Source organism: Podarcis raffonei, chromosome 5, assembly GCF_027172205.1.
Source record: "Podarcis raffonei isolate rPodRaf1 chromosome 5, rPodRaf1.pri, whole genome shotgun sequence".
Lineage (NCBI taxonomy): Eukaryota > Metazoa > Chordata > Lepidosauria > Squamata > Lacertidae > Podarcis > Podarcis raffonei.
In genome coordinates this window covers 22,598,289-22,617,240 of record NC_070606.1, presented here as the reverse complement: position 1 = coordinate 22,617,240, position 18,952 = coordinate 22,598,289, and the positions used below count along the sequence as shown (strand labels likewise).

Below are 18,952 nucleotides of genomic sequence, written 5' to 3'. Positions count from 1 at the left end.
CAGCTAATAGAAACCTACCCCCCAAAGCCTGCTTTTTATTTCCTAATAATCCTTCTGCTATTTCTCCATTGTAATGTCAGTAGGTTAAGTATAGTCTCCCACTGCTTCCTGAGTGACAACATTTTGCAGTCTGATCTCTCTACATATTTCTCTGTAACCACGTGCTTTCCCTTGGCATGATTGCAGAGTGCAAGCGACCCCATTGAGAGCCCGTTCGTGAGCATAATTTTGCCTTGTCAAGCCTCAAAAATATTGTAGTTCCAAAAGAAACTTCAGATTGACAGCTTCAGCAACTTCCATCTAGAGGCTGAAATCGATAAGGATGTAGTCTTATGGAGGTAGGTCAGTAGGAAGGTCGTCTGCAAAAAAGTTACCTGTAGCGTCGGTACTTTTACCATTATATTTGCAGTATTTCTTTTCAATTTCTTTATTTCTTTTATGAATGGCTTCCCATGAGGCATCACAAAACAATTTGCAATATAATGACACATATAAAAGAGTTATATGCAAACTTCCAAAGCACCCCAAAGGACTTTAAAAATCCCTATTTCAATTTGTGGTGCTTTGGAGAGATCCCACTTCAGCTCAGACAAGACCCAAATCTATCCAAAGTGGATCCACCTGGTTCCTGATTTGGGATCAGTTCTTTTGTACTCCTCTATAAGGGAAATTCCCCGAGGCATGAGAGTGAGATGAAGAAAGCCAAGTCATTTTTCCAAGTTCTGATCACATGTTAGACTTAAAATGTGTGCTGTGGAATCTATTTTCAGTGAGCATTGTGTCCAATTCCATTAGTAGTTTTATGCAAACATTGAGCTTGAGCCAAAATCTATGTAAGAAATATTTAATACGAGTGAGAGTCAAAACATTGGATTAATTATCAGATAGTCATCTACTAACCCATTTAAAGTTATTTTGAAATAGCTCTTAAATGGAATTTGTCTTTATCTACATTGGCCAGAAAATGAATTTATAAATGCTTTATTGTTAATTCACTTCAGAATATTTCACAGGAAGTGATTCATAAAATAAATAAATAGTATTGAACATGAAATTCATCTAAAGAAGGAAGTGTTCTTTAGGCTGAAACTGTAGCACTCAATGGGATTTTCTGAGTACACATGCATAGCAGGGATGAGGGACCTGCAGCCCTCCTGATGTTGGAGTCCAGCTGTCATCAGCCCCAGACAGCATGACCAATGGTAAGGGATGCTGAGAGCTGCAGTTCAGAGACATAAGTTCCCAGAGATATAGGTTTGCCCTGCTAGGGTATGTTGGGAAAAGGTATTGAAAGCTGTCCCAGCATAACTATAAATAATAGTAAGCATCATACAGCAATCTTGATGACATGAAAGCATTGGATAATGAAGCTGTTGTTGGCATCCGTCTGTCTCAAGAGACAAGGGAGTGTGCCTCTAGGGGTGAAGCCAAAACACTGTGTTAGCAGCACTGAAGTGACTTCCCTGGGGCACAAGCCTGGGCAGTGTGTATGGAGGTCCTGGGCTGCCCAGACGACAAGACCCCCTTCTTGGCCTTTGGGTCCAAAGGAAAGCAGAGCAATACATTGGCACCAGTGTGGCTGCAGGTGTTGCTGAAAGGCACCATCCAATCATCTTAGGGAGTCCACTCCTGATTTTTGTAGGGTTTACTCTTTAGTCTTTTCTTCTCCTAAGGATACCCTACAAGGCAGCAGACGTTTAGGACCAGAGTTTTCCTTCTCCTAGATGGGCTACTTTCCCAGGTTGATGAACCCCATCTGCCCCGCACCTCCCTCTACAGCAGGTGCAGAAAGCACCTTCTTGACCTTTGGAGCCACTATTGGTTTGGCCACTCAATCCACTGAAAACTGTCTTCGCGTGCAGGAGAGGTCATAATCAAGCGGTGGAGCTTAAAATGAAAGGAAAGAAGCTTTTCTGAACAGCCCTCATGGCCAGGCAGCAGTGGTGGTAAGCAGAACTCCAGATTTGTGCCCCTGAACTTCCTTACATCATCTTTAATCATGCCAGTACCATTCCGTATGGATGCATGTCAGTGGCAGCACTGAGGATAGTGCCAGTGAGTGTAGTTATCTGTGTCACCACTGGACTGGTGAGTGGAGCTTTTTGTTTTAAAAACTCAGCCACCTCTTCTTGAAAGATATACCCACATCCCACCCCTTGAAAGCCACCAATATTCTACACACACCCTTTTGGGGGGAGATAAGTGGTCCTGCAAAAGTATACGTGTGGGATTCTGGCCTGGCCTGACTTTTGCTATCATGCTCCACTCATCAGACTCAGAAATGTCTGGAAACACCCTCCCCCCAAAACACACACACACTTAACTAGCCTACAATAGAGTAGTCCATTACTGGCTATTGCTGCCTTCCATTTCTGTACACAAAGAGAAGTTCTTGGACATGTTAATTAGCAGTTGCTAGGATTCATCAACAGTCAGACGAGAACAAAACAGGAATAAAAAGCAAAAACACCTGCAAATCCACATGCCCTGGCATTGGTGCACATCCTTAATTAGGGACATGGATGGTCTTTCATTGCTTAAGCCTCAAGATTAGATTAAAATTTTACATTAATACTGAGCATTGTCATGCCCAGGGCAACTCGTATCCAAGGTACAGGGGGCTGCTTCTATTTCTTAAGCCTTCATCATGCTTCAGCAAGCAAGTCTGTTTCCACATCTGTGCTAGCACCTGATGTAATCACATTTCCCCCCTCTTTTGAATCAGTAGCAGCTCTCCAATAAAGCAATCTTTTTTCCATCCATCATCTACAGCCTTGGTGCATAAGCACTTGACTCCCAGTTAAATACAAAGGAAAGATGTTCGGTGCATTGTGGAGGGTTAGCAAGGCCTATTTCCACACTGACAATTAGACCGTCGGCATGAATTATTCAGCCCTCTGGCTCTCCGGTTTCAGAGCAACAGCAGTGCTGGCCTTTTTCGCTTCCTTTCTCCTTGCCATATGCCCCAGATCATGTTACCTCCCTTAGATACTCTTCTTTCTTCCTCCAGGAGGCCACGGCTCTAAAACATTTATCGTGTTTGCTAATAACGTCTTGGTGCAGACACTTCTCAACTACAATGGCCCTAGAATGACAATCACAAGGCCTTCAAAAGGACGGGCAGCCTTCTCAACAATTATTAAAAACTAAAGTGAGGTGACATGTTGTACAAAGGATCAAATTATTTGTGAGAACAAAGGAGGGAAATAACCACCACAGTGGCTTCCCAGGGGAGGTGAATTGGAGTCAACAAGGCAATCAACTTTTCCCCCCTTGGTACTGCTGAAGACTGACTGACCTTGAAAAACAGCCATAATCACCTGGAGACAGTCTTGTACGCCACCAAACATTAATGCAAGTATTCTACAACCACAGAGGCACTGATTACAAATGCATGCTGGAACCCTCGACCAAAGGCTTCCTTATTTTTGTCTAATCGTTCACCTCAAGAGTACTGCAGCTACGGTGTAGCTGAACCTGTTTACTTCATTTCACTTACATTTTCCTAAGTGTCCAAAAGTGCCTCGCTTTTTCTTCATGGCACACACTGAAAATACATTTGCGCAGTTTCAGTTATGCGGCTGTTCATGTCAGGTTTGTTTCCTCCATGCCCTTGCCATCGAGTCGTCAGCCTCATTTCCCCACACTGATGTTTAATCCAATTGTCTGACACAGCTGATGTGATTTGTCCATGATTTTGCAATGCCGCATCTGGGATGCTGAGAAACAAAATTACATAACACAGCCAGATCCCCCAGATCCCTCATTCAGAAAGGCACTAACTTGTGACAAAACATAATTTCAGAGACATCTGTGGTGAACACGGTGGCCCATGTGGCCACCTTAAAACAGCCAGAGAAAAGCAAGAAAAGAAACAGCCACTACAGTTTTTCCAGTAAGCCCTCAGCCCCCAAGCACTGCTTGATTTTCTCATGCCCTCTGCAGATTGCCTCATTTTTCTTCTCCCACTCCCGGCCCCCTGATTGGCACCAGAAACGTTCTCATCCCATTTACTGTGGCAGCAAATACATTCCCTGTTTCTGCTGGGTCCCATTTCTCTCTCTATATATATTTTTAACTCAGCAGCTCCAGAATGTAAGAAGAGTCCTGCTAGATCAAAGCAATGGCCCATCAAGTCTAGCATTCTGCTCTCACACGACTGGAGGCAAAACCAGTGAGAGCAAGGAAGCATTGCCCTTGTTCTGCTTCAGCTTCATGATGATGCAACACAATGGTCCTTAAGGAAATAATACCCCCAACTGTTCTAGAATGTCTAGCATGTGTAATATTCTTCCGGGATTCTAAATCTCCATGGGTACAGGAGGCTCTGTCCTACATATGTTTGTCTTACAACTCACACAGATGGAGATAGGAACTTAGTTCACTCGTATCTGTTCCCCCTGCTCATGGTTAGGTTGTGCACTTGAGTAATGCCTGAAGAAGGCTAGACTGAGCTTTAGTTGATTCCTCTTATATTTCACTCTTCCTCTGAATGGAATGGCTTACTTATCATTCTTAGGTGATCCCCTGCCCATTGTTTATTAATTAAATTTCTAAGCTGACCTTCATTCAAAGATCACAGGACAAATTACAATATAAAGACACAAAAATACATAACTTAGTAACAAACAATGACAATATCCCCAGAGAGAGAGATTAAAAGGCCAGCTTGTTTTATTAGTCAAAGGCTTGGGAGAAGAGAAACATTTTCTTCTAGCGCCTATAGATATGTAATGAAAGCGCCAGGTGGGCCTCCTTAGGGAGAGCGTTCCACAAACAGGGAGCCACTGCAGCAAAGGCCTGTTCTCATGTTGCCACCCTCTAGACCTCTCATGGAGGAGGCACACAAAGAAGGCTCTGATGATGCTTGCAGGGTCTGGGTTCATATGGAGAGAGGCAGTCCTTGAAGTACTGCAGTCCTGAACCATCTGAGGCTTTACAGGTCAAAACCAACACTTTGAACTGGGCCAGGAAACTAATTGGCAGCCAGTGCAGTTGGGCCAGTATATACTCAAAGCATCTTGCCCCGGTAAGCAGCTTGGCCACTGAATTCTACACCAGCTGAAGTTCTAAACTAACTTCAGAGGCAGCTTCACATATAACACATTGCAGTAATCTAGCGTAGAGGCTACCAGAGCACTGAAGGCAGAAGTTAGGCCTTCCAGACAGGGATGTAGTTGGTCCACTAGTGAAAAGTGATAGAAGGCAGCCCATGGCACCTAAGTGATAGCAACAGATTCAGTACCCCCAAGCTGTGTAGCCGCTCCTTCAGAGGGAGTGTAACTCCATCAAGAACAGAAACCTCCCATTCATTGAGTCTAGGGTGCCTTCCACTAAGAGTGCCTCAGTCTTATCTGGGGCCAAAAAGCTCTCACTCCCCCAAGCATCACCCTCTGGTAATGACCATCCAAGTAAGAACAGAACCACCACAAAGCGGTGCCACCCACCTGGACAGCGGCTCCAGAATGATACCTTGGTTGATGGTATCAAAAGTTGCTGAGAGGTCAAGGAGAATTAACAGTGACACATTTCACCCATCTCTCCCCCAACAGAGGTCATCATACAAGGGGACCAAAGCACTTTCTGTGCCAAAACTAGGTCTAAACCCCGACTGAGATGTATCTAGAAAATCATTTTCCTCTTTGTTCTCCAAGCAGCAGAGGAGGACCCATAGGAAGTTATCCCACGGTATCCTCACAACAAACCTGAGAGAGAGTTTAAGTTAAAAGACTGCAGTTGGGTCATGATCACTCTTTTTGAATGAGCTTGTTGGCCAGGATTTGAATTCACGTGTCCCTGTTCCAACACTGTAACCACTCCACCAGTACTCTAAATGTGTCCTTGGACAACTGCATCATCTCACTCATGACACTGGGCATTTAAGGTATAACCCACTAAGCCTGTGCAAATCTATTTCAGTGAGTAGGACCTCTACACCTTGATAGGGCTTATGGAAAGAAAGGGAGGGAATCCTTATATCAGACAATCTCCTCCGAATTTTTTTAATAATTGTGTGTTTTAGCCAACCCCGCTAAATATTATTTCAAGTTTAGGAAGCTTGTTCTGCCTCCATTCATTTTATCATAACAATACAGCCCTTTTATCTGTACTATTCACTCTGTGTAATGACTAGCTTGAATTTAAATCACATAGAAATTGACTTTCTTTGGCATCTTGTAAACACTCAGACCTCTTCTATTTTTCTTTTCTTTTTCACGAACCCAGATACATGGAGGTGAATTTTCTTCTATTTTATTTTATCAAAGATATGTCAGCGATTTGTGACACCGCACAAAGGGGCTTTTGATTCAAGTATTTCCTGCTGTTCACACCAGTTCAGTCAGCCTCCATTCAAAGCCCCTCCAGGTCAACTGGAACAATCCTACTGATTCCCATTGGCCCTGCAATAATATCTTCCCCCTTGTAATCAAGGTTTACAGGCATGCCCAAACCACAATTTCCATCCCCACAGTGAACAGAGCTTTGCCATTCGCACCATCTTGAGCTCCTTTGGAGAAAAAGTCAGAATCATAGAATTGTAGAGTTGGGAGGGACCCCGAGGGTCATCTAGTCCATCTCCCTACAACACAGGAACATGCAGGTGTCCCAAATGGGGATTGGACCCACTACCTTGACATTGTCAGTTTCACACTCTAACCAACTGAGCTGCCTATAAATGCAACGAATAAATAAAATAAAATTCAACGAATGCAGCATTACCTCACAAAGCACTTTGCGTGTGAATGTGAGCAGGTTTACCATTATTTCTAATACAACAACCTATTGACTGAATAGTTCATCCATTATATATACTTAAATCTTGCTTTTCTGCAGGGCGGGGGGTGGGAAGAGGCAAAGATACTCAAAGAGTACTATTCAACTACACTTTCCTCACCAACGTAGGCTTGGTTCCAAAGGGCTTCATTTCAGCCAGAACGCAGCAGCGGCCAGATTCAGTCCTTGTATTAAGGAATTTCTCGCGCTTTGCTGAGACAGAGGCAAAAAAGTGGTGTGCAGTCGATGGCAGCTGAGCAGCTCAAGTGGTCATCAGAAGCAGCTGATATTTTATGTCAAGTGCTCTACAGATCTTCTCAGACCACTCAGCAGTTTCATGAGCAAAGGGATTTCACCCAGGCCGTGTTGTCAATGCTTTCTGCCTGTCAGTAGGCCTGACCCTACACTGCCTGCACAGATCTGTCCTCGAATCCAATAAAACCACAAGAAAGCTAAAACTACTCATCTTTTGTTGCTGTTACTTGCTTATTGGTGTTCTTACTTTTCCTTGCACAATCACTTGCTATCAATGACGACATCAGATAGGCAAATCTGACTGGCCACACAGAATAGACACTTCTCTGTTTACATTGGGATCCTTGGATGGGTGGGATTACCAAAATAATTCATACAGAATGGGAGGAAGAAGCAGCCTCTGACCAGCCCAAGACAAGATGATACCCCTTTCCCCATTGCACACACAGAAGCCCACCAGACTGGCAGCTAAATCTTCACTTTGAGACTGCTGACAGGTGTAGCATCCTCTACCACATCTGAGGCAGCAGACCAGAATAGGGGACTTAGGAGAAGCGGGGCAGAGATAAAAGTGAATGCTGCTGCTCCTTCCCACACTGGATCTGCCACCTGAGGCAGTTGCCTCATGCCTAATGGTAGGGATGGCCCTGCCTAGCATGCAAAGAAGGCAATCAAAGCAACAACCACCAAGCTGCAAAGATATCACTGAAAAGGGTAATTATTTGCACAACCAAAGTATTTTTTTAATAGAAAATTTCTACCAGATCAAAATTGTTTGATACTGCTTGAAAAGTGAAGCTGATAAATATTTGGCACAGTTCTAAATAAGACTAAATGTTTTAGGCTAGATTTTTAGGACCAGAATTTATAGCATTCTGAAAGCATTTTTTATTCATTAAAATATATTTTTTCCCTCAGATTTCTTCAGTTCAGTTTGAGGCAGGTTATGTTTCCTTCCACCAAAAGGCTGGCTTGCATGGACCTTTGTCACTGGAACCAAGGCAGTAATTAATCAAGACAACAACAAAAATGCAAGAGTTGCAGCACTGCGAGCTACAATATTAGGGAGAAAGAAAAGCAACGGAACAATCATATAATGACAGTCATTCTTAGCACTTTGTGACTATTGAATATTTAACCTTTAACACCTTAGCAATACAACAGCCTTGTAAGGCAGGCCAGTGGTATCATTATCATTATTATGAGCAGACCAGAGGACTAAGACAATGCCAGAAAATGGCAAGCCCGAGATCACCTAGAGAGCTTATAGCTAAAGTGAGATTAAGAACCAGAAAGCTGTCAGCTTCCAAGCTCAGAGGTCAACCCATTGCTCACTGGACTGTACTACCTAAGACAGCAGGTAAAAGTCCACATGCCTGAAATTTCCTTTATATAAATAGTCCCTGCACACGGAACTTTAGATGTCATGGAGAAAGGATTTAGCCTAGCTTTCTCCCTAACGTGCTAGTTTTCTACGTGCAGTACAGTACGGGCAACTCCCCATTTATGCAAGCGTCATATTCCAAAGCACTGCACGTTTAAGTGAAATCGCATCTTTTGGAAACGCCATTGAAAAAGCCTGCAAACACCCTCTATACCCCTGGAAACCCTTGAAAAATCCTTTAAAAAAACTAAACTCCATGACAATCCCTCCCTTCAACCCTCCTTGTTCAAACTCCAACTTTGCACAGGCCTCAAAGTCGGTGCTTATATTTGCAAAGGCTCATGGGATTTCTAGATGCTATTTTTGCGCCATTTTTGCACCCTTTCATGCCACTTCCAGGTTAGCAGCAGTGTGCGCATGCATGTGCACATGTTCCTCGAACACACGTACATGGGGAGTTGCCTGTACAGGACAGCATTAATTCATACGTGTTTGCACATTCTGAAGTGGTACACGGAATGCCTATGGAGAAGACACCACAGAACACCTCGCCACCTGTCAGCCATATTGCTGGGCTTACCAGCAGGGAAAAGTGGTGGAACAGTGTGGACACAACAGTGGAAACACTGGACCGGCTCCACTGATGCACTTATCCCATGCCTATTTTGACCACTGCACTGCACCAGCTAATAAACATCAACAAGGTTAACAAAATACTATTTCGAGAGAGATGTAGCTGTTCCCTTCTTTTATCTGTAAAAAGGCACCTGTGTTTTGGGGCTCAGGCTGTGCACGTCTCATGTGCTATAGCTTCCTCCAGGAAATAAACAAACCTCTCGAGCATCCCACCACAGCCACTATAAGCTTCCCAGAAAAGCACTTCAGCCTTAAGAACGCCAACAAATAACAGTTTTACCATGAAACCAAGGCGCCACAGTATTAGCGTTCCTCTCGAATCCAGCACGGCGCGGAAGCTGCTCTTCTTTGAACCACTGAATAATAACTTCTCTGGAGAAAGGCCTCAGAGGCCGTTCCCAGGCTTTACTGTATTAAATGAAAAGAAAAGAAGGAGGTTAAAGTCACACGGAGATTGCTGTGCCGAAATGAAATTGCACATTATGGAATAAAAGGGATTTCTTTTCTAACCAGTCAATGAGGCAATTATGGTTTGGAAAATGCTATTTCCCACTTTCTATAGTACTCTTCAGGCTAATTAAACATGAGGTTTGATTACTTAAACATGGGGGGTGCATAAAGAAGGCACCAGGCAAGTCTTTTTGCCAAAGCTATTTCAGAACCAGGGGGCTGCCACCCAAAAGTCCATAGTAGCCACCCAACCAGGGTTCAAGAAGGTGAAGAGACAAAGCAAAGAGTAATTTTCAGGGTTCAATGAAGCAGCACACTAAAATGGTTTTGAGGCTTTTCTCCCAGTTCCTGAAAAGTGATAAGAAACCTGAGTCTATGGAAAAACCAGGCTTAGTTTGTTTTATTGGCTTTCATCCTGGAGGTGGAACAGAACCTTATCTTTTGCCCATCTTCTCCATCCAGAGCTCCTGATGTAGGAGGGCACTGCTTGCACCATTCATGCCTCTACAGCAGCGACAAGGAACATTTTCAGTCTGAGAGCTGCATTACCTTCTTGGGCCTGGATGCTAGCGTGGGTGGGGCAATGGATGCAAGTCCAACCATGAAAAAAACTGGTCTGTACATGTATAAGCCTCAGGCATCCTGACAATTCAATGAAACATTCCAGCCAGGGGAAAACAATGGAGCAGTCAGTTATGAGTGTGATTGATGGGAGTCCTTGGGGCCAGATAAAGATGCCTGGTTGACCACATTTGTCCAGCCCAGCCCAGCCCAAGGATTTGGTTCCCTACTGCTGCTCTAGGGTGTGTTCTCTCATTCTTCCAAAGTCAACATTGGATCATTGGCTAAAGCTGCCCAGAGTGCCTAGGGCAACCTAGTCGGATGGGTGGGGTACAAGTAATAAATTGTTGTTGTTATTCCAACCCTCCTTAACCAGCCCACTGCATTTACGTGGAGGGTTGGAACATTGCTCAGCCACCTGCATAGAATCCCTTGTCACCTGTGGTGACCAAGCAAGTTGTCAAATACAAGGCGATTCAGAGAGCCCAAGCCAGAATGGTAAGGCATGTGGGGAAAGCTGATCCACACATTGAGATGCCTTCACAGAATTTATAGTGTGGAACCATTCCCATGTAAACATATTCATCCATTTGACTGAACATGCTCACAAGCCTTCCTGTGATGGGAAATCCTGAATTACCAGGGCTCCTGGTGGCAAAGGTGCTTGTAAGCATGTTCAGTTGAACATGCTGTCAAGCCCCTTCTATACCTTCCCATGCAATATGGGGAAGTTGAGGTGGGTGGAGTGGGCACACCCAAAGCACGTGGGGGCATAAGGGCAGGGACAGCATGCATGTGCCTGCTCCCCCTCCCCAAACCTTCTCACATTCTTCTGAATCCACAAATAAGGCTACTGCAATGATACAGGAGATATTGCCCTGCAATCCTCAAATTCCACTAAGATGATCTAAAGATCTAAGTGTATTTTCCTGTGAGCATCAACTTTCTAGCTCTCCACAAGGATGAAGATAGCAAGGCAACCTGACTCTTTGATCATACAATAATATCACTTAAGAGATGGATAAACAGCTTTGGGTAAGTACGGAATAATTGGCATAGCCTTGTAAGGATCTTCTTGGTCTCACTTGAGTATTAAGAAAGCATTCGCATCTAAATTATTGCTGAATTCCACACTAAACAGTTGCACTTTAGAACTTAAAAGGCTTAGAACTCAAAGCTGAATGATATTTAATAGCCCTTCACAATTATTGCTTTTCTTAATGTTCTTATGACTTTATTTTGGAAGAGCCTCCTTCATCTTAAGTGGCTTGGAATAACAAAAATAACCACAGTATCGCTACAAGAAGCAACTCACCAGCAAAACATAGAGAATTCACTGCCTTTCGGAGGCTACATTTTTTTATTCCCTAATCAAGCTGGGAATGCCAGCAACCATTAGAGGCACAATTCTATATCAAAACACAGCAAGACAAAGGGATTGCTTGTCAAAGCGGAACGCAAAATGCCGAGCAGGAAGGGACTAGGGTTCCTTTTGCCCTGCTGAGTTGCCAGACTTCACAGGAGCAAAGACTGACAATTGAGAGTCTCGGTATTAAAAATGAAAATACAAATCGACGCAAAGAGACTTGCACTTACTTAGTGGAACTTTTTGTGTATGCCGTTGCACATTATAAAAAAAAAACTAACAGCATGTTCGGGTTTCCACTCGCTTGTTCATAACACCAAGACTAATTAATAATATCATATGGTGCCGTGTAAACCCAAGAGGAGCCACTGATAAAACTTTGCCTAACTCCATCTGCTATGTCGGATTGTTTTTCACTGCTGGAAACCCACAGAACTTACCAGACAGGCAAGGGATCAATAAAAATACAATCAGAGGGGGCATTAATTTGGCCAAAAGAAAACTCACAACTAAGTTGAAATGGATTTTGTAAAGAAATTCTCAACCACAACCTGACTTGCTTCATTTGCTGCATTCTTGATTACGAAGATTTCTGATTTTTTTAGTTTTAGAGGAAAACGGTGCAAAAGTACTGAACTGTACAAGGGCCCTCAGATAGGGACTCTGTCCATAAAACCCAGGTGCTTTACAGCCTGTATTGGCAAAGCTATGTTTGCCTGTGGTCCACTCCTAATACTTAGCTTGCTTGGTGATGCGGTATGTGAACTACTGTATGTATGGCAGACACGGCAGCTATGGAGTGGAAGCAAACTCAAGGAACTCTAGATTGTGGTTTAAGCAGGCATTGATGTCTTTCTTTAAGCATACAAAAGTCTCTCTGCCTGGAATGTGAGAAGCAGAAATGATAAGGCTTTAGTTGGAGGTCAGGCCGTGCAACAGTCTGAAGAATGTACAGGATTTATAGCTCCTTGCTGTTAAGTAAATTCCCCTGCTTAAAAAAATTGAAGCAGTGACTATTGTTGACATTGTCATAGCTGGAGGTAACACAATGTGCCAACATGAAGAGCTTGTTACTTCTTAATGTTAAGCAGATCCCTCTGCTTAAAAATAAATAAAAATAAACAAGGTGCCAGTTTGTTGATGACATTGGTATAATTAAGAGGCATCTAAAAGGAATCCACATAACCTTATGCCATAATACATTAGTTAGTTTTTAAGGTGTCCCAAGATTGATTGTTTATGCTGTAACATATGGACATGATCAACTCTCTGCAAAAAGTAACCACTACCTTAAAATGCACTGATATTTAAAATTGTTGGTTTGCCATTTAATTCTGAATGCATTCCAGAGCAATGTTGTCAAGAATCTTGCTCCCTCTGCTGCCTCTTCCCATGGGGAAACCAGAAAAGGCCTCCATATAGGAGTCAACAGCCTCCATATAGGAGTCATAACATGTCAGTTAGGCCTGGGTCGTCTTATTAATACAAACAAACCTGGTTGATACCGTCATGGTGAATGCTGGAATGGGACAGGCGTCATTCAGCTTTGCTTGTGGCTCAATATTCAGACCAGCTGCCTGGAACAGGTTACTGAGACCCGCCACTTTTCCTTTCTGGATTGCCCGCAAGGATTGCCGCCGGTACTCATCCCGGGCCCGGCGTGCTTTATGGCTCCTTTCCTCATCCGCAGCTTTTGAGCGACGTACTGTAGGGATGAGGAAGGAGAGACTCGTCAGAGTGCCTTTGCTTTTTCAGCAAGCCAGAACATGCAGTTCTAAGTTGAAAGGTAACATGTCAGCAACATGGAAAGCCATCGAATCCCAACACATCAAGGTGATGCTGAAAGACCTTCTATACCTAATAGAAAAATAACACATAACATTCCACAAATAAGGCACCAAGGGTCAAACTTTATATTGTTTGGCTAAGCCACAATGACATGCTCACCTCGCCTTACCAGCTTGCTTGCTTTTTTCTGTACAGAGACTTTTTAATATAACTGTGGGTTTAGAGCAGGAGTTGCCAATGCAGTGCACATGGGCACTATAAAGACTTTCATTGGCACTCATGGGCAGGTGCTCCAGAATCTGTGCTTCCATTTTCAAAAATGTAAGCCTCTAGCCCTCCTAAAAATAAAGTTATGGAACCAAAATGTGCATGCCCCTTTCTAAATGATTTATGTGAAATGAACTAGCCTGTGTTTTCAGCCAATGAGTAAGTCAGAAACTGTGATTCACAAGTGAGTTGTTTTAATGCCAGGCAGTAGGAATCCCTGGTGTCAGTAGCATAGCATGTGGGGCCAAGGGGGCCATGGCCCCAGACACAAAATTCTGAGGTGACACAACCAGGTGCCCCCATGCAAGTGCCGGTTTCTGCAGGGATCCCCATCCCACTGTGGTGAAGGCAGCTGAGCAGCCCAGGTTCACAGTGAGTGGGCATGGACAGAGGAAGGCAGGCAAGCCCAGCCCAGAGCTCCTCTCTGTGGGCGTTGGAGGGATTCACCCACCAAGGGCCACAGCAGCTGGCTGGGGTCCTCTCAGGACAGACCGACCCCCACTTGGCTCTGGTGGGGGAGTGCTTTGCGGATGTCAGCAGCTTGCCTGCCCTGGGCACCAGCAACACACGCTACATCACTGCCTGAGGTGCTAAAGTGCTGCATCTTTGCCTCCCCTTTAGTACATTTGTCCTGCTTCTGTCTTATTTTATAGTGCTTGGGATCACCATAGTTTGTCCTTCCTTTTCCCCTAGCAACCAGGATGCATCTTTTCTATTGGGGGGAATGAGGGATCTGTTTTCAATTCAATATGAACCTGCCTAATTCACATGTCTCGAACTAACACACAAACCAAATTGCAGCTCTGCTATGAAACGGGCACTTCTTTGAATTTTGCTACCAGCTCCTGAAGGGACCATCAGTCAGCCTGAGAGGATTCTGTTGCTGTATATTTTATCCCAAATATTTGCTTTGGTATTTTATAATTATAAACCACCTTGGGTGCCTTGGCAGAAAAGCACTGTATGAATGCAATAAATGAGTAAATGAGGCAAAATTTCATTGAAAAAAAATGTAGACAGAAATTGGGGCTAGGGCCTAAAATGGAGAATGCATTACTGGCGCAGGAAAAACAAGTGCAGAATAATCCTAACAGCAAAACATATTGGCTGCTCTGATAAGATTTCTAACCGCAAGTTCTTTAATAAAGATGTGAATGAATTCCTACTGTGTTGGGAATGAACTTGAGCAAGTCGCATCATTTGGGACAGATTAGGAGATCTCCATATTTTATGGCCTCCTTTGCTTTTCTGAAGAGCAGTGAGTCACAGGGCTAGGCTTGGATGTATATTATAAGAATGTCGCATGAATATGCATCACATTTTTTTAATGATTTGCTCCAGCTGCTAGCTTGTTAATAGTCATTGGGAACAATTTGGGAACAACTCGCAATAAATATTCAAGATAGAAATGGTATTTGACTGCAAACATTGCATGGTATGTTTCTGTTCTTCAGTTGAAGGGGGGGGATAATTCTTGGAAAACAGGAAAACACGCAAGCTGAGATCGCATCAATGAAAATTCAAGTAGTGCATGCCTATTATCCATGCACTGGCAAAATGCCCATCATTATGACAGGTGCCATGTGTGCAGAGGGAAGAAATGGCACACCACAGTGCATTTCTGTGTGATCTACGAACAGACACATCTCTCCAGGAGTGCAAGTGAGAGCCAAAGTCAGGTGTTGCCCTGATCGCACCAGCGTGCTCACAAGTGCAATGTTTTGCTTTTCTCCAAAGACGCATAAGGCAGCCATTTGTGGCCAGGGGGCCATCTCGCCCTCAGGACTGTGGGCTTGGATCTCATCTATAAGCTCCCTACTGGGGTCAAGAGGGAAGCCATCACCACCATGTCTTACTTGTGAGAACCAGAGGAATCTGGCTGGGCAAATGTTATCATGCCAGACCTTGCTTGGACCCAGCAATGAAATGAAGCGCTGGTGTCCACATTTGAGAAATGCCCATGTAACATAGTTTGTTTTTTTTAGCACTAACAGGCTATATATTTCAATTACCTATAGAAGAATGGTGTTGTTCTTTGTTTGGCTCGACGAAAGGAACCACAGCAGTGAATTAAACCGAACACTAAAATTAGTAACGCTTCGCCTATTGACTTGGCAATAAATAGCGGTGGGATGATGAGATGAATCCCCATTCTGCTGGAAATTCCATCTACTAAATAAATTAGTAGTGTCATCAATATCATTGCAACGTTCACCCTCCACAGCAGCTGCACTAGCAATGCGCCTCTTTGACCCCCCCGACCCCTGGCACTGCTGAGCACAGCCGCTGACTTGGTGGTGGCAAGACATGATGGGACCTGGCGCTGCTCCTAATGGATAATTTGGCTCCCGCAGTCAGCACATAATAGCAAAACGACGCAAACACTGACATCGCTGCATCTTCCTGGCCTCTGATGCTGGTGGACAGAAGCCAGGTTGGCATTGCCATACAGTTGAGGGGTAACAACAGGGCATGATTAGTCCATACAGTCTTGGATCATATGAAGGCACAAGCCTGAGATACAAGCAAGGACCATAGGTGTTACTTCAGTAATGGGGCAAGACTCCTCACAGCATAAGTTAAAACACAATAAACAGATATATTAAAAAGAAAACAAGTGTGACCCAAGTAAAACCAGCATTGAAAACATGGATGGAAGATTGATATAAAATGGTGATAGAGAACTATAGATAGATATAACTGTGTTTTATGAGGATCATGAATATTGTATTTCGTATTTTCTTTTTTCTATATTACTCTTTTCTTTTGATCCTTTTATTATCTTTGTATAAGAGAGTTTAGATTTGATTTCCTAATATGTTAAAAACCTCTAATAAAATTCTACAGTGGCACCTTGGTTCTCAAATTTACTCCATTCCAGAAGTCCATTCCAAAACCAAAGCATTCCAAAACCAAGGCGTGCTTTACCACAGAAAGTAATGCAAAATGGATTAATCTGTTCCAGACTTTTAAAAACAACCCCTAAAACAGCAATTTAACATGAATTTTACTATCTAACAAGACCATTGATCCATAAAATGAAAGCTATAAACAATGTACTGGAGTCACACAATCAATCAATCAGTAGCTGAACTGGGTTCCACACAGTCACAAAAACAAAACAAAAGAGCCACAAAACCGCAAAATAAATAGTAAAATCAGGCAAACCGCAGCATAACACTCAAAATGGAAGCATCACATTCAAACTGGAAGCATAACACTCAAAACAGAGCACGTTCGGCTTCCAAAAAAAGTTCGCAACCCGGAACACTTACTTCCGGATTTTCATTGTTTGGGTTCCAAGTTGTCTTAGTACCAAGGTGTTTGAGAACCAAGGTACCACTGTACTACAAAACACAAAAACATACACACAAACAAAAATACAACACCCACCCTCAGAAAACTCTGCCAGTTAGTTGCCAATGCCTGTCAGAACAAAACAGTCTTTGCCTGCTGTTGAAAGCAAACCAGAGCGATACCAGCTTACCTTCCCATGGAAGGGAGTTCCATGATCTGGGAGCAGCCTCCAAGAAGGCCATCCTTCTTTCTTAGGAGGGAGAAATGGGTCAGTGGTCTCTCATTTAGGTCTAGACCTCCCCTTTCAGTGGTGATAAAGTTAGCACTTCTCTCAAGTAATGAGATAAGGCTTTTTACTATTATTGAAGATATATTTTTATTTTACAGTTACCAAGTTCTTGTCTCCCCACTCCCCCATATATTCACACAGGATCACTTATAAAAGGGCAGAAATCACGTGACACCCAGATATAGCTCAGTTGGCAGAGCATGAGACTCCTTATCTCAGGGTCAGAGGTTTGAGCCCCACGTTGGGCAAAAGATTTTTGAATTGCAGGGGGCTGGCCTAATTGACCCTTGTGGTCCCTTCCAACCCTATTATTCTGTGTAACCCCAATGACAGAAATCAGGCAATCCCAATAGTAAGGTTCCTTCCAAGTCTGCTTCAAGAGATAGTATCTCCTTTTCAGCAACAGGGCTTAGAATTATTCCTGAAATAATCAGTATCCCACCCCCCACCCCCACTGATTAGAAGCCAGGTACAATCATAGTTAATGGGAATATCATTTGTCACATGCAAAATTAATTTGGTTCAAAGTGACCTGATCTCATATGAATGGCAGGGCACGGTCCTTAGGTAATTGACATTCAATAAATTATTCCAAATTCTATGAATAAGGTTATCTTCATAGATAATGTGGCCCCTGCTATAACACAACTGAGACCCACAACGGCACTCAACGCAAGGCAGCGTTACTTTGGTTGTTACTTTGTAAAGTGCTTAACATTTAACCAGATCACAGCAGAAAATTAAAACAAATCACAAGCCCGTGCCCAAAAGTTTGCAATCTAAACAAATACGACACAAGGGGAATCAGAAGGACGACAAATGGGATCCTCCTAAATCGAGGGTCGTGGTTGCGCTTGGGACCCTTCAGCCACCCCCACGGGATGTGTTGTTGCTAGGCGTGGCCCAAGCCTTATCTGTTGGGCCCCGGGATTGCGCTTGGCTGTTTGGGCCAATGGGGTGAGTGGCATGATCCTGGGGACCTATAAATGCAGCAGCACGATGGGGGTGGGGCACTTGCTTCACGCTGCTGAACACCCGCCCTCCCTCCCTATTTTAGGCGCTGCTGTTTTGGCCTTGCTTTGGATTGGGTCACCTGCTTTGGAGCAGGGGCTGGGTAGGAATTTTTCCATTTGGCAGATTGGCTTTAGCCACTTGGTTTTCGCCTACCCCCTTAGCAATCGTCAGAACTTTGTAAGGTTTGGCGGTTAGGCATTGGTTTATAGAAATGTGTGGGAGGGGAGGTGTGGCCATCACCTGCCCCTCCAGAAATAGGTTAAAGGAATCTGGGTGTCCTGGATCTCGTCCAAAGTCCGCTTGAGGGGCTAGGGCCATGCCAGGAACACAGGAACCCCAGGGTGAGCTTCAATTGATCTTCACCGTTGTTGCTCCCTCATTTGGTGTTTACTCTTTCAGACTGCCAGTCAGAGAGGCAGGAGTCAGTTCCTGACCAATGCCTAGGCCAATACCGCTCAATTTGTTTTGTAATCAATAAAGCTGTGGCCTAAATTTTGCCCAAATACTTAAACTAAAATTATGTGTCCATTTGAAGTTATTTAATGGGAAAGGGCTTGGGGGCCTCGGGATGCAACATTATATATTGGGAATGCCAGTTTGAACTTATTAAGCATATAAAAACAATCAAGCATGCATCCTTACTCCTCCCTCGCCAGAGGTAGTGAAATTCCTCCCTGGTGCCCTGAATATGGCAACCAATAGCAAGGTCAGATCCAACCTACCCACTGAAGTGGGTGTTCGAAGCACAACAATCAGGAGGGACAGTGGGAGACCCAAGAAAGGTATGCAGTGGGCCCACCTTTATTCCTGGGGTCAATCAGGCAACCAATCCATTGGCCAATCTGGCAGGCAGGCTCACCTGGAATCTTTC

The 18,952-nt window shown here is 43.8% G+C and overlaps 1 protein-coding gene across 1 annotated transcript in view; it reads right to left on the bottom strand.

Moving 5' to 3' along the window:
- The window catches only part of SH2D4B (SH2 domain containing 4B), an 83,510-nt gene that overhangs the window by 30,035 nt on the left and 34,523 nt on the right, over nucleotides 1–18,952 (bottom strand). The window contains exons 5-6 of the mRNA XM_053388223.1: nucleotides 12,921–13,131; nucleotides 9,330–9,457 (exon numbers count right to left, since the gene is read on the bottom strand). Of these exons, the coding sequence (XP_053244198.1) occupies nucleotides 9,330–9,457; nucleotides 12,921–13,131 (339 nt within the window). The remainder of the gene's footprint in view (nucleotides 1–9,329; nucleotides 9,458–12,920; nucleotides 13,132–18,952) is intronic.